Source organism: Octopus bimaculoides, chromosome 2, assembly GCF_001194135.2.
Source record: "Octopus bimaculoides isolate UCB-OBI-ISO-001 chromosome 2, ASM119413v2, whole genome shotgun sequence".
Lineage (NCBI taxonomy): Eukaryota > Metazoa > Mollusca > Cephalopoda > Octopoda > Octopodidae > Octopus > Octopus bimaculoides.
Window position 1 is genome coordinate 133,626,546 of NC_068982.1, and position 16,397 is coordinate 133,642,942.

Below are 16,397 nucleotides of genomic sequence, written 5' to 3' on the forward strand. Positions count from 1 at the left end.
TATATATATATATATATGCATATATATATACGAGCCCAGGTCAAACAGCCCAACCCATGAGAGCACAGACAATGGATGTTAAATGATGAGGACATAATATACCAATATATATATATAACATACTACATGTATTTGTAAATATATCCTTTTTTTGTGAGTAACACTTAACCATTTGAAGCTGTTTAATTTGTTCCACTTTACATGATTTACTTGATAAATTATCAATTTTTTTGTATCTGAAAATTCATTCTGCTGTCATCATTGTCTTATAATGCTCAACTAATGTTTTTATGTTCATAAATTCTGATGATTAAATTAATTCTCCCTTTTTTTCATTGGTAAATCTAATCAGTATATCTAATACACTACATGTCATCAATATGGATTCAATACACTATTTGTATATACATTTATTCCACTATTAATAATTCTACTTCATATATTATACTATATTCTAATGTTACCTGTTATATTCACATTACTGAGGCATGGCTGTGTGGTAAGAAGCTTGCTTCCCAACTTCATGATTCTGGATTTAGTCCCACTGCATGGCACCTTGGGTAAGTGTCTTCTACCATAGCCTTAGGCCAACCAAAGCCTTGTGAGTGGGTTTAGTAGACGGAAAGTGAAAGAAGCCCGTCATATACACAAGGTGTGGTGAATAAACTGTCGTCTAAATTACGCAAAAATGAAAATAACACTGACATCTCATTTTAACAGATATATTTACCAAAATCACATAAAAATATCTTGAAATACTATTCAACCATGGCCTCCAGACGACTTTGGAATTTCCTGCAACTCTTCTGGATGGTCTCCTTGCTTAAGTTGGTGAAAGCCACCATAATCTTTGCCTTCAGTTCATATTCGGTGTTAAAAAGTTTTGTTGATCTCTCGCTCAACTGCACCCCACATACAATAATTAAGGGGGTTGCCTCTGGGGAGTTGGGTGGCCAGATGATAGGAGTGATGTAGTTGCAGAAATTATCTGACAACCATGACTGGGTTCTCCTGCTTGTGTGGCTTGGAGTAGAGTCCTGTTTCCAGACATAGGGTCTTCCAGCAGCCATCCTCTTGACCCAGGACAGCACTACCTACTCCAGGCACTTGATGTGGGCCTCTGTGTTGAGTCTGAGGCCATGTGGGAGGATGACTTCAAACACCATGATATTGACTGGATGTTTGATTTTTATCACTCTCAGTACATGTCAGATTGCACTGTCTTCAGATTGACACCCAAACACTCCGACATGTTCATATTGGAGCTTCCAGCATGAATGCCAAGCAGTACAGGATGTCATTTCCAAATGGATCTTTTTTAAAACGGGGGCCACATTTTTCATTAACGAAACACTTTGAAACTTGGAACACTGGTAGAATGTGTCATATAAAACATCTTTTTCTCTTAGTCTTCTTTAAAAAAAAAGAAATCCATAAGCTATTCCATGTTAAAGTTGTCGTATTTCTGTAATTTCAACCAATCACTGACGTCCATTCAGCCGATATACATTAAGTGCCGACTACATAAACAAACGATTCTGAAACAATTAACCCTAACCCTAACCCTAGGGTTAGGGTTAGGGTTAAAGCAAATAAAACAAAGGTATGGAGATTAAATACGCTTTACATCGCTTAATCAGCCAAAGGAGTAAATATAAACAACTGAATACTTGTCAGTGATTGGTTGAAATTATCGAAATAAGACAATTTTTTACATGAAATAAATTCGAATACAAAAATATTTTTCTGTTCTACAACACAAAATAGATAAGTATACGAAGTTTGAAAGTCTTTCCGTACCAAAAACACTACGTAAAACATTAATGAAAAATGTGGCCCCCGTTTTAAAATAGATCCTTCCAAATTTCTGGCAGAGTGAATTACGCCATGGTGCTGTTTTTCTCACAGACAATGCTCAACTGACCCTACTATACTGTGTAGTTGACAAAATCAAAAATGAACAATGCGCATGTGCAAAATTAAAGATATAAAATGGCAACAATTTACCCATCACACCCTGTATATATATATGACGGGTTTATACATGTGTGTGTGTGTGTGTCTTTGTTGTCTGTGTCCTGTACCATTGCTTGATGACCAGTGCTGGTGTGTTTATATCCCCATAACTTAGCAATTCAGCAAAAGAGACTGGTAGAATAAGTACTAGGCTTAAAAAGAAAAAAGAAAAGAAGTACCAGGGTCAATTCATTCAACTAACAGTTCTTCAAAGCTGTGCCCCAGCATGGCTGCAGTCTAATGACTGAAACAAGTAAATGGCAAAAGGTAAATATCATGTATTCACCTTTAACTTATTTACTTATTACACTGTGAAAGGGGTCTCAGGGAGTAGTGTCCCCACTTTCCTAAGCTAGTTTTCCACTACATTTCTTAAAAATCATGGTAGAGGCCTTGGTCTCGGGACCACTGATGTCTAGAAGCTGAGGTTGGGGGTAAGCAAGGGCATGCTCCCCATAGAAAATCCAGCTCTAAAAAAGCCTCATGATAGCAAAGGATTATGGGCATCAGCCATCCCAAAGGTTGGGGTGGGCTGCACCTGCCTACCTCGGTTGCTATGGCATTGAGGTAGATCCGGCCACCCTCGTTAATGGGGGCAAAACCCGGATTTAAAACACTGGATGATTATGATGACTGCATGCATAGTATTTCTTGCTTTAAACATAACAAAAAAAAAAAAAAAATCAGAAATAATTTAAAATCATAGATTGAAGATTCATAAGGCCAAGATGTGCTGGTACCTCCTTAAGTCTATGCAAGAAATATTGTTCATCAGGAATTTTTGCAGTGAATGTGAATAATAATACTTATTAGGTACATTTCTAGTTTTTGCACAGAATGTGTCAAATATGCTGTAAATATGCAACTTATGCATAAACTAAACTTGCTCTTCCTTGAAAAACCTTCAGGAAATGCATGTAACCTGTTGGTAAGATCAGGTACCCATCTGTAAATATGCATATATTTTGGTAGTTTTGAATATGCATACATGTACAAGAGTGAAAATAAGCAGAGCATTTATTGTAGAAAATAACAATGCAGAATAATGAGTGAATCATTGACTAAACACATTGTACATAGTTAAAATTAATCAAACCTGTATAATATTTGGGAGAGTTAAGTATAATTTTCCTGTAATTTTGGCATTTCTATTTACAGCCTCATACCTCTCATTAGCAACTTTCATCATGAACATTTTTCAACAATTGGATATTCATACATATAAGCTAAAATGTTATAATTATCACAAACATTGGCGTCATCATTAATGGCTTGAGTACTCTATTATATTGTGTGTGTGTGTGTGTGTGTGTACACTTATCTATTTACAATCTGTCTCAATTTCTCTCTGACCCATGTAGGTACAGAAAAGTGGACATTGAATGTGTGCGAGTCTATGTATAGAGAGCTCATGTGTGTGTATAAGCTCATGCATGTGTGTGTGAGCTTGTGTGTGTGTGATCATCATTTTAACATCTACTTTTCCATGCAGGAATTATATATCCCCTGCTATGTGTCACTATCTTTGTATGAAGACACTTACATGAATGCAAATGACAATTTCCATGCTAGTATGAAATGAGAGCTCGCACTTTAAAGACAGCAGAAATTTCTGTTGATGCCATAATAACAGACACACGTCTTTGAACAGTTACATTTGCAAAAGAAGTCACACAAGCTTACCTGCAGATATGCACTATAGTCACCTAGATAAATTTGAATGTACACAGATACAGCTAAAAATTTTTTTTTCTTTTTTGTTGTCTGGGAATAACTTACTTAAGTAGCATTAAGATAAATGAAATTACTAATGAATCAAAGGAATTTTAAAATAATTCACATCTGTAAAATAATAGTTATGGAAAAATAATTAAGAATTTAGTGACACATTTAGAAGAACTGAGTTTTACTGAATTAATTATATTGAAAAAAAAATATATAAATAAAATTATATGTTTGTGGAAATAATTAACCAACAGTTAATTACTTTACAGTTTCAGATTAAGGTAAGAATATTAGATAAATTTTTAATGTGAAAGAAAATGAATTGCAATGTCTTATTTCCTATGTCACTGAACCTGCTAGAAATAGCAGCCAAGTATCCTTCAAATCACCCCCACCACCATTTTCTATAAAAAAAGAAACATTGCAAGATGTAGTTATGGATACTCTATGTATGGAAACCTGGTCATAGTTGGAACATTTCTGAAAATGAGTTAAAATACAATAACATAATTGTAATAAACCAAATCAAACATAAAACAAAAGTATTGAAAATTAAAGAACAGCTGAACACTGGAGGAAAAAAATGGACTCTAACAACTTCCAGCCATGACTGTCACTACCTCTACACAACCAATCTCCTCAATACACTGAGGCATATCTGCAACACCTCAGAAAAGTATTACAAATCTATATTTTCTCTCTCTCTCCAAAGTCACCCCTTCTCCATTAAAAATGGCTTAAAATTTTAACACACAGCCAACAATTTTTAAGGGAGAGACTAAGTAAATTACAGCAACCCCAGTATTTAACTGGTACTTATTTTATTTACCCTATAACAATGAAAGGCAAAATTAACCTTGATAATGATTATGACAATGATAATGGTTTCAAATTTTGGCACAAGGCCAGCAATTCTGAGGGGAATGGGTCAGCTGATTACATCGACTCCAGTATTGAATGGTACTGTACTCCAAAAGGATGAAGGGCAAAGTTGACCTTAACAGGATTTGAACTCAGAATGCTAAGAGCCAGAAGATAGATGGATGGATGGATAGATAAATGGATGGATACAGATATGCAGCAACATCAATAACTTTATTAGCCCCACAACATCCACCACCAAACATTGTGATAGGATGCACACCATTAGGCATACAGAAGAATGGTAACTATCATGCTCCAACAGAATCCATCACAGCTAGCCCCACAGTGGCCATCCTTCCAGAACATGAAGGCATACAGAACATAAACTCAAATAAACAAAAATATTTGATGTTTGAGTATATAAAAATAAATAAAATAATGATGCAACTCAACTGAAGCTATCTAAGGCTGTTCACAGAATGTCATTTACACTTAAATACTACAATGTCAAATATACAAACTGAAAGGAAACGAGAATGTGACAATGGGAAAAAAAAAGTTGTTTCTAGAACATATTTAGAAGTGGATTTTCATTCATAAACCACATAAGATGATCAAAAGCAGCCTGCAATGTAGCACAGATGAAACTAGTTAAAAAAATAAATATCTATATCAGGGTATGTGAGATTTAGGAAAACACTAAGATTTTGAAGTAATCACAATCAACTGGTTTTCAAATGGTGCACTCTCAGAGTTATTGAATAGTATTTAAAACTTGATATTCAAATATAATTACTTTTTACCTTTTACATGGTTCAATCATTAGACTGGTCATACTGGGGCAATGCTCTGAAGGTTTTAGTCAAACAAATCAGCCTTGCTAAACCATTAAACCATGAGGAGACAGACACAAATATAGGTAAGCATATATACAATGGGCTTCTTTCAGTTTCCATCTACCAAACCCACTCAGAAAACTTTAATTGGCTTGCAGTTATAGTAGAAGACACTTGCCCTAGGTGCCATGCAATGGGACTGAACCCCAAACCATGTGGACCGGATGCAAACTTCTTACCACACAGACATGTCTGCACTTAATTAGCAATAAATTTGACATTGATCTATAGTATCAATGAAATGGTATTCATTAGTGCCTTTACATAGGTCTGATTGGGTTCTCACTACTGAATTTCACTCAAAACACTGTGTTTTTCTGTGCATCCTTGTCTTTACATTGTGTAATGGTTGTAAACAAGCATCAGTGCTATGCAAGCAAGGTTTTCCATTTCCAGTCTTCCCTGAAAAACATGTCTGAATTGCTTGGAGATAGGTATGGGTTGGTGTCAGGAAAGGCATCTGGCCATAGACAGTCAGCCTCAGCAGATTCCATCTGACAGAATTCTCATTTAACATTCAATTCTCCATGAAAGAATGGAGAATTGGATGATAAGTAATAATGATGATGAAGGCTTTGTTTGACCGAATGTTATAGGATTGAATCCAAAACTACACAGGGTGTCAAGCAAACTTCTTAACCATACACAAACCAATGAACCACTAATCTGTTAAATAGTAATTTACTGCTTATAGCATTAAGCTGTGTGTACCACATTTACACCTAGATTAAGAGAGAGATCAAGAGAGAGCTATTAAGAACAAAGTCTTTTAGTCAGGTACAGTTCATATTATCAAAAGGAATATTGGAACTTGCTACCCTTTAATCCAGCTGCCCACATCACAAACCAGTCATATGTGACTCAATAAACATGTTACTTTGCAAATAGTCAATATAAAATGCTTGAATTGAGTAGACATAAGTGAAGGAGTAAGTGGATATCACCTAACATATGATGAGTTTTCTAAGCCCTTTGATTTGCCATATCATTTCTTGAAGACAATAAGATTAATATAAAAACAATTTTAAAATTAACATTCAAAAACCTTGAGATGGTTGTTGTACAATATCAGTGTTTTGTAAAGAATGTATTGACTTGCACAATTCTACTAATTTTCTCAAAGATCAGTTGTTCTGATAGACTTATATATTTAGTTACTCAACAGGGTGTGTAGCTTGCAGAGCAACGAGTCTCTCCAGGTTGAGATGTTACTGCTCCATACTAACAGATTAGAGCTACATTACAGACGTGATTAGAATGTTGCAGAAGAGTATAGCAAGACAGATTCTTCAAACTGAACCAACCATCAGAAGACCTGGGGTAGATCAAGAATGAGATACCTGGATAATATCCACAGTCTCAGTTGGTCATGCTTGAAAATACAGCTGGAAAATGTAATGACGGTTGCTTCTGCTAGAACCCTATGAAGGAGGTGTCCAAGAACTCTACCCCCAGGAATAGTGGATTGAGAAAATAGATGGATAGTTATATATCCTCATAAGACTTCATGTCATTACACTGCCAAATGCTTGACTTTTTATTGATAAGGGATATACATCAATCATGTTCATTTGACTTGAAGAAGCGATGGAACAAAATTTATGACAGCATTTCCAAGGGAATGGAAAGTAGAGATGAACATTTGATAAAGTGAATCCCATTGAATCAGTAGCAGCAACTTTATTTTACAAATACTCTTTAGAAAAGCAATGAAAATATCTCTACAAGTTCCCATACTGAGAGGTTTGTAAGAGTCAGTGCTTATCTCTAGATCTATGCTGATAAGCAGATAAGAGATTCTGCCCCAACCCCAACACAATAAAATAGAATGTCAATGTATCAGACAGCAATTCTGGATCTGGTACCTATTTCTAATAGGTAGACGTTGTGACATTCATAGAATGATATGTCTTGCCTAAATATACAATAAAATGTCACTCAGATATTTGAATGAAACATATTCTTCCTCTTTCTCTCAGAGAGCTGAAGTCTTGTGCCTATGTAAGAAATCAATATAGTCAATAAGGTCAACTACAGACAACTTAGCCAATTCCATGAATCATATTTGAATTACAGCTGTGGACATTTACTCCACAGGCTTGGAAACACATAATTGCACTTTATTTCCCTAATAAATTTGAGACTATGTTCCTAAGGACAAAAATCACTATAACAAACTCAGCTACTTTTATATGCTGATTAACAAAGCTGTTTTTGATAGATAATAGATTTCCTTTCCCAATAATCCATCACACCATCAAATGATGTATTTCTTTGCAACTTTTTATTCCTAAGATGTCACCCCAATGTAAGTTTGGTTTCTTAATAGAAAAAAAAAGCCATCAATTTTTTTCATTTTCCTTTTTTTTTTCCCCCTCTCCAGTGTAGTTCTTACTACATGTCATGGCATAAATCTAGAAACTATGTAAATCTTTTAATCTTTTTCTCTTAATCTTTTGAAATTATACAAAACAAAACAATTCCCCACCTTTCCTTTTTCTATCAAGGTAGTTGATTTCTCTCATTTGCAGTAGCATTTATATTCCAGCAGATAAAATCTCAAGCATTATTTTTAAGAGAATCAACTGCAGTTGAAAGAAAAGATTAGAAACGATTAATGGATGCTGAAGCTAGAAATGTAGCATAAACAAACCCAACGACTCAGTGAAGAGTAACATGAATCATCATCATTTTACATACACCTTCCACGCTGGCATAGGTTGGGCAGTTGGAGAAGATCTGATTAGCTGGAGGACTGTATCATGCTCCAATGTCTCTGCTTTGGTATGGTGTCTGAAGTTGGATACCCTTCTAATACCAATCACTTTACAGAGTGTGATGGGTACTTTTTTCATGACACAAGCAAGAAAGAGGTCAACTGGCAACTTGCAAAACAAACAGCCAAAATGACACCCACTTCTAATGGTTTCAGATTTGGGCACAGGGTCAGCAGTTTTTGAAGGAAGAGGAAAGTGAATTACATTACCCCAGCACTTGACTGGTATATATTTTATTAGCCCCGAAAGGATGAAAGCAAAGTTGACTTTGGTGGAATTTGAACTCAGAAAATAAAGATGCATGAAAAACTGCTATGCATTTTGCGCTATTGGCCTTGCTAGGAGGAGGAGGAGGAGGAGGAGGAACAGTAACAACAACAAGAATTATTTCTGATATGAGGAAACTGAAATCTGTGGGGAAAGTGTTAATCTTAAATTGATCCTAGTAAATTTATTGGTGTCATCTTCATTATCATTATTTTATGTCTGCTTTCCATGCAGATATGGATTGGATGAGTAGCTATTGCTCTCCTAGATGGGTTGGAGACAACATTTCATTTCTAAGTTTCATTTTCAGCTTGATTTCTAGAACTGGATGTCTTTCCTAACACCCAACCACATTATAATGTGTACTAAGTGATGTTTTTTCATGGCACCAGGACAGAAATTGTCATGCCTTTTTCAAGACTCAAGTGTTCTTTATTTTACTGATTCTAGATCAGTGTTTCTCATTCATCTTTTTACCAATAGATCCCTTTGATTCCTATTTGACTTGGATGGACCCTCCTAGCTATTCAATGTTTAAAAAATTGTATTATATTTTTATTGTTAAATATTATTAGGAGTTGTATAAGAAAAATTTGTTAAAACAATTTTTGTTTCGTAAAGATATAAGCAATTCATTGCAGATAAATCTGAACAACAAAATCTCATATGGATCCCAGTTGAGAACTACTGTTCTAGATGAATGAAAAGCAAAGTTGATCTTGGTGGGATTTGAACACCTAATATAAAGAGTTGAAATAAATATTGCTAGTTATTTTGTCTGAAGCTCTAACAATTCTGCCAGTCTACCACCAACATTATAGTAATAACAATAAAATTATTTCCTGAATGATTTTTTTTTTATATTGCTGTAGGGATGCTTTACTGAGTATGTAACCTCACATCACATTACAGTCATAACATTTATCTGTCTTCATGTACCATATTAACAAATATTGGCTATTATGGAACTCTATGCCAAAGCCTGAAGATTTATTATTTTTCTTGGAAAATATACGGCAGGGGGTTTATTATTGCCTTCTGTTGGTTATTTGCAGTTTATTCTGCTCTCTCGAGCTTATCTTCAGGGCACAAACCCTATTTAAGGCTTAAGCAGAGGGAAAGGTTCACAAGACATCAAGGCATGGACCTGTATGATAGCTGTCTAGGGGCCACTTCTCCTATGAGTCTCATATGCCTTAGTTACAGGACCACCTTCTACCTCTTGACCCATAACCAGGCAGCCTGACAGATACTACAACTCTGAGTCAGAGCAGACCTGAGAATAATGTTGACTAAAGAGTAACTCTAAATTCTACAATACCACCTAAACTGTTAGACTGGAGCCTCGTTACCATATTATGTTTAATGTTTTGGCCAGGACTAAAACAAGTTCTATGGACTTTACAATGTCTATTGAATTTTTTGAGCTTTAAGTAAATTAATCGGTCAGTTTTGGCAATAAGTATTCAGTTATTCAATCAAATAGACTACATGCTCATGGAATTGGCATGCAAGTGGCTGAACATATTCCACAGGTATAACCTTTTTGTTACCATATTTCCATTGAAGTACATTGCCTTAGTTTTCATTAATTTTGAAAATAAAAACAAATTTAATGAAATAACTGTCATTATTAAGTTGATATTTGGAATGTAAATTAATATGTAATTTTGATAGAAGATTTTAATTTATATCACTTTAAAAGAAGAGGTTTGAATGACAGAACTAGGGGCAGGCCCAGATGGATTGGTATTTAAAGGGTTAATGTTGTTTTCAGTTGGATTCAATGATAAGGTGGACCTTTAAATTACAGGTATAATGGATGCAGTATGACCGCATGGTTAAGAAGAGTCATCTTGGGTGTTTTTTCACATTAGTCCCAGGTCAACTTAAGCCTTACAAGTAAAACTGGGCAGACAAACTATGTGGAAGTACACTGACCAGTTCGTACTTGAATAAGTTCTGGAGCTGAAGTGAAGTACTAAATACCATCTTATTAAATTGCACCAGAGTTCAATACTCCTTGAAATACTTACCAGTACCTATAACCTTTCAATAGATTTCTTTATTTCTATTTAAAAAAGAAAGGTCAATAGGATTGGCACCTCATGTGAATTTTGAAATACATACTTATACACACACACATATATATGTTTATGTATGTATGTGTGCTTGAATGTATGTAAATTCCTCTTGTCTTAACATGTGCATGCCAATTATAACCAAAAGTCACTGTTCTACAAAATGGTTTCATTTTTCCAAGAAAACAAATTTGGGTTATTCATTGTTCAATAGACTAGGGGAAATTCTACTTTACTTGGGAACAAATGATTTTTGCTAAGAGGAAGAGCATCCAGTTGCAGAAATATTTATTCCAAGCATGGAAAAGCAGACATTGGAACAATGATGAAACAGTCAAATACATGGATACAGCTATCTCATAACTGAAAAGATTGCTAGATCAGAAAAAAAAAAAAAAATCATCTGGTAGTATATCGAAGGAAACACCATTGTTCTCCAAACTATACTCAATATTCAAACTAATGAAACACTTGTCATTTATACAGTGTTCAAGTTGAAGTAAACTGACTACATCATCTTCACAATTTTAACATTCATTTTCCCATAAAGGCATGACACACCGCACTGATTTTACAAAAGTTGTAGTGATTAAGGAGAGATAGAGATTTCAGAATTGAGTGCAAATGACTGTCTCCATCGCCTTTGAAATACTGATGTTGAAAGTGGGAGTGATGGGACATGCCAGAGTAAAAGGAGTTCCTTTTGTGGGAATGAGAGAGTGTAGAATGTTTCCAAAGGTTGTATGTGTACCCTGAGAGAGAAGGTGAGAGAAGGATTGAAAAGTTTAGTAAGGATGAGGGCTAGCTCTTGAGTACATTGTTTGAGGGTTATGGAAAGAACATTGAATTATGAGTTCAAATTCACTGCAAATGCTTTGTTGTGTCTCTCGGACAAAACAAACCACCCTATATCACCTCTGCTTGCCTGTCTATTGAAAATAATTCTACACCATCTGAGATATATATGCATTTTATCTTAAGAAGGGATTTATCTCAGTTGATTCATGCTCAGAACGAAGAATTGCTGTTTGAAGCTCTTTGAGGTCTTTAGAGACTTTTACTTCATACTATGTATCAAAAGTAAAATTTGTCTTGCAGAGTCATCTCTCTCCAGACTGTTGACTAAAGCTTGAAATCATGGTTAAGAGAATGATCTGAAATGGCTGAGTATAAAATTGAAATTATTACACACATTGATTGAAGTTTATCACTGCTCTGTAGCACTCAAATCATAAAATATAACCTCTTAAACATATGTGACTAGAAAATATTTGACTATATTGCATGTCACATGTAATCTGGTTGTAAAGTATCTTGTGGAACAATTCAATGAAACCTCTCTAGCAATTCTTTCTTCAAATTAAATTTTTAAAAATAGTGTTAATTCCTCTGTTTAAGTATTCTTTAAATAGACTAGCATTAAAATAGCACATGTGAACAGAAAATTGCTTATTTCTGGAAGTTGATTAAGAATGAGGGTAGAAGTTCTATTTAAATGAGAACATTGACAGCGCATGTGTTCTTACAATATAGCTGATTAACATTGCAGAGTAATTAGGATAGTAATTAAGCTGTCCTTTGATTAGGTCATAGTAACATATTTATTAATCGACTATGAATGTACTCTGGGGAAGAAGGGGAAATAAACCCAAAAACTAAAAAAAAAAAAAAATACTGACAACCTGTCAGGACTTTATTGATAAATAGCTCTGAGTTAAGTTTTCAAAGCAAATAGAACAAGTTTCTTTTGTCTGTAACAGGAGGTGACTTTTTTTTTTTTGACACTGAATGTTGAATTAGATGTTTCTCCAGCCAAAGTGGAAAGACTCAGGGCGGTCATTCGACCTGCTAAAAACAGCAGCTATATTCCTCGTAAGTTACATTATTGCTGTTTAAAAAAATGAAAAATAGAAAGGACAGTGAACAATATAGTCGTAAATATATCAAAAGACTAACTGGTCAATGCTAGAATACATTTGATAATAGGTTTGCTCGATCAGCATTGATTTGGGTCTAAACAATAACAATATCATAAGCTCCGATTTCAATTCATGAATCAAGCCATTTTCATTCATTGATGTCGTTAATACCACTATGAAAGGGTTACTAGTCACGCAATTTTCCCGCTTTCAGTATAAATCTAACGTTTTTGTTTCGTAGGTAAGGATAACAATTATTTTTATCTTAGAAAGGCAACCAGTGTTGTAAAAAAAAGAAGTAAACTTTCGCAGAGTTGGAACTACCAATGATCTATAATGAATCTTGTTTTACGTTTTACTTTCAGCGCTCATGGTAAATACATGAACATCATCACATCATCTGATTACTATTGATTAGCAATGCAGTATGTCAAAAGAAATCGGAAGAATGATTCCAAATGTATAAGGGAGTAAATAAATACAAGGTTGACAATAGACACTATTCGCTGTTATTGTTTTACAGGTCAACAGTATTAAATTGTTATATTTATAGGAATAAATAACGAAACAGAAAGGTTCAAAGAATAAGAAGGCACGTAGTAAAAATTTATCGTAAAATTATCATTATATTATTATTATAGATCTGAATCATCTCAGTACTTCATTAATTACTATTAATTGTTTTACAAAATGCCCTCCAGTTTTTGATATAGAGAAACAAAACAGCAAGCCCCGTTCATTTTTTTAATATTAAACTAGACACAAAATAGCAAGTATATGTTTCCGGACATCATAAAATGTACAGACTATCGATGAAAGCAAAATATATAAATAAAGACAACGGTTTATCCAACATATTCGACCCTATATACGCCCCCCTTCTTTATTTCCGGATCGGTGACAAGTTGTATAATTAAAAGCAATAACCGTATCGGGGAATAAATAAAACGATACAAGGATGATCGCTGGAAAATATAGGGGGAAAAAAAAGGAATGGGGTGCTATTGAGAAGAGGAGTTGATGAAATATCGGTATAGGGTTTTTACTTACATGAGGTTAGTCAGCAGATAAACTAAAAAAACAGTGGAAACATGAATAACGGTGAGAATTGACAATGATGGTGGTGGTGGTGATAATGGAAGTAGTAAGACATATTCTGCAGTAACGTAGGAGAAGGAAGAGGGAACAATATAAAGAAGAACAGGGGAAGGAGGAGGAATAAAAAGAAAGAGTGTGTGAGAGAGGGTGTATTAGTTCACCTCCCCTTCCTGTTTCTACAACTCACCGGTGACATTCACCGCCAAAGCACATGGACTTTAAATCGACGAAGAGGGCATATAAACAAGCGAGAAAAAGAAAATATTTATTATATTATAGGTATATAAATTCGTTTTAATATTTTAAATATATATTTTTTGTTTTTTTTTTCTGCTGTAATCAATTTATTTTCGTTTTGTTTTTTGTTTTGATGTAAATAGTAACTTTGTTGATCGGAAAATAATAATAAAACCGAACATAAACATTAAAAGTGTACAACTAGATGTAAATAATAACATTAGTTTGCTAATGGTTAATTAACTTAATTTGTCTTCTTTGTATTACTGATTAATGACAAAAAATAATACATGTATATACTTCTGTACATATATGAATATATATATATATATATATAGTTGACACAGTTTTTAATCCTTGCTATTAAAACACCAAAATAATCACAGACTGTATAAGCAAAGTAAAATTTATAACTTTGCTTATTGTTTTTAAATCGGTGAAAAACAACACTTCGAGAAAACCTCAATTCATTTTCCGCGAAATACAAACGCATGAAAATACATTATATCTTTGATCATAAAACTTTAAAAATTCTTGGAAAAGTAATTATTTTCCCCCGTTGGCATGTCGAACGTCGTGGAACGTAAAATAATAATTAAAAAAAAACTCAAAATTTTATTTAAAAAAAATAACTCCTTTTCCTGAAACTCAATCCATTTCTTTTATTTTATTAAATATAAAATCGATTTTCTATTATGAAACAAATATAATCTGAAAGATTTTGATTTATTTTATTTCTTTTAACTTGGTTACTAAATCCAGCATCGCATCAGCACTTCTCTTTGTACGTCTTCCTCCGTTCTAGCAAGAGTTTAAATATCATAAGATTCTGAGTGCGCGGTAGAGTTCTCCGTTTTTATTGTACCATTGTCTCTGTGAGTGTGCGCGTATGTTTCCAGCGTATTGTACTGTACTCACCCGCTGTGCACCATTCATGTAACCAACCAGTCAGACATTGATATTATCCTAGTTGTGACGTAATCACCCGCCGTCCTACTGTTGCTGTAGATAATAGTGCTGATGCTGCTGCCAGTGACCATTGCAGCACCGTTCGTCGTAATCGTTATGGTTATGATGCTCGTTGTTGTTGTCGTTGCTTTCTCATAGTGGGAGGAGTTGCCGTCGTTCGCTTGTAGTAGTTAGAGGAGGAAAGAGGAGAAAGACTAAAGCAAAGGAGGGGGTAAATTGGGAAAAAGAAAAAAATGTTAGTAGTAGTAGACAGCGAGGAGGAGTGAGTGGTGGAGAAAGTGTGAGCTAGACTGCAAGTCGGTGAACACGGAAGCAACAAGCACCTGCTCGGGCCGCTGCCATGTTGGCGTGCATTGTGGGAACGTGTGGCAACCAAACTGGGTCAGTCGCTAGCGATGGAGGAAAATCGGTCACAGAAGACATTGGTAGACAGTACAGCTGGTAAGCAATTCTCACTTCTTTGCGGATTCGCTGTTTTAATTGTTGTAGAAACCCTTTTTTTCTGCATCCCACTTCAGCTTTACCTACATTGGTATGTCATATTATAATTCTGGTTCTCCTTTTTACTATCACCCTTAAATATCGTGAGTTTTATCCAAGGGATTTTTCATCGTGTAAACATATATGTAACTAACGCTAAAGCTGATACATCTATGTTGCAGCTAGTGTTTGTGTGCGTGTTATATTTCGCAGCAAACATGACGGGTTTTAAAAGGCTTTGTTAGAGAATTAGGTCAGCTTTATTAGTTCGCAAACAACTTGAGAGTTTTCTCATTTAAAAGTTTGCCACAACTATTCACATGCATTGAACAAATCAGAATTCATCTAAAGAGAATGTTAATATTTTTCTTCATAGAATCTCATTCTTATATGCCTGTTATATTTGCTTCAAGAAAATGAGCGCAAGGCAAGTCTGTCTGGGAATACGGGTCACCCGTCTAGAAGTAGGTCACTTCACAACTCAACAAGCTAGAATTATAAGTTCGCAGATTTTACTTTTAAGATCTGAATTAGCGAGGAGAATGTATGAACAAGAGATTGTATTAAAACAACCAAATAGTTCTAGTATTTTTCCTGCTTGTTTGTGAATCTATAGAATCACTTTTCTTAGTTTATTCTCTCGATGTGTACTGAATGGCCCAACACGTGCCCTCGTAAGTCTGGACTCTACGTCATAATTATAACTACTTGGTTTATTGAATATTTCAAATATATTCTTCATCTCGAAGAGCAAGCAGAAATCACTAAACTTGATACAGTTCCTCAAAGATTAGCTATGCAAATATTCCGGCGCCGCCCACTTGTTTTATTGTGTAAGATCGTCTTGTTACACAACTTATATTCCGTACTCATATCCGTGCGTCTGACATAACCTCAAGTAAAGACGCAATAGCACGAACGTCAGTGCTTACAATTCTTTCTTTTCCAATGTCGAGAAATGCGTTCTATTGTTGATCACCAAGGTTAACTGATAATGTATTTGTTTCCATACTTTGCAATTAAATTATATATATATATATATATATATATATATACACACACACACAC

At 34.6% G+C, this 16,397-nt stretch overlaps 2 protein-coding genes across 9 annotated transcripts in view; one reads left to right on the plus strand and one right to left on the minus strand.

The window, feature by feature from the left end:
* The window catches only part of LOC106880132 (protein C12orf4 homolog), a 148,527-nt gene extending 134,793 nt beyond the window's left edge, over positions 1–13,734 (minus strand). Inside the window, exon 1 of one of the 2 annotated variants that reach the window (XM_014929955.2) lies at positions 13,596–13,734. The gene's annotated coding sequence lies outside the window, so the exon portion shown is untranslated. The remainder of the gene's footprint in view (positions 1–13,595) is intronic. The other variant, XM_014929954.2, reaches the window with a different exon arrangement.
* Positions 13,735–13,811: 77 nt separating this feature from the next.
* Positions 13,812–16,397, plus strand: part of LOC106880133 (uncharacterized) — a 208,078-nt gene continuing 205,492 nt past the window's right edge. For 3 of the 7 annotated variants that reach the window (XM_014929956.2, XM_014929957.2, XM_052965613.1), the window contains exon 1: positions 14,895–15,290. In XM_014929956.2, coding sequence (XP_014785442.1) covers positions 15,245–15,290 — 46 coding nt within the window. In that variant the 5' untranslated portion in view covers positions 14,895–15,244. Of the gene's footprint in view, positions 13,923–14,893; positions 15,291–15,493; positions 16,313–16,397 lie in introns of those variants that run through there. The other 4 variants (XM_052965614.1, XM_052965612.1, XM_014929960.2 and 1 more) reach the window with 4 other exon arrangements.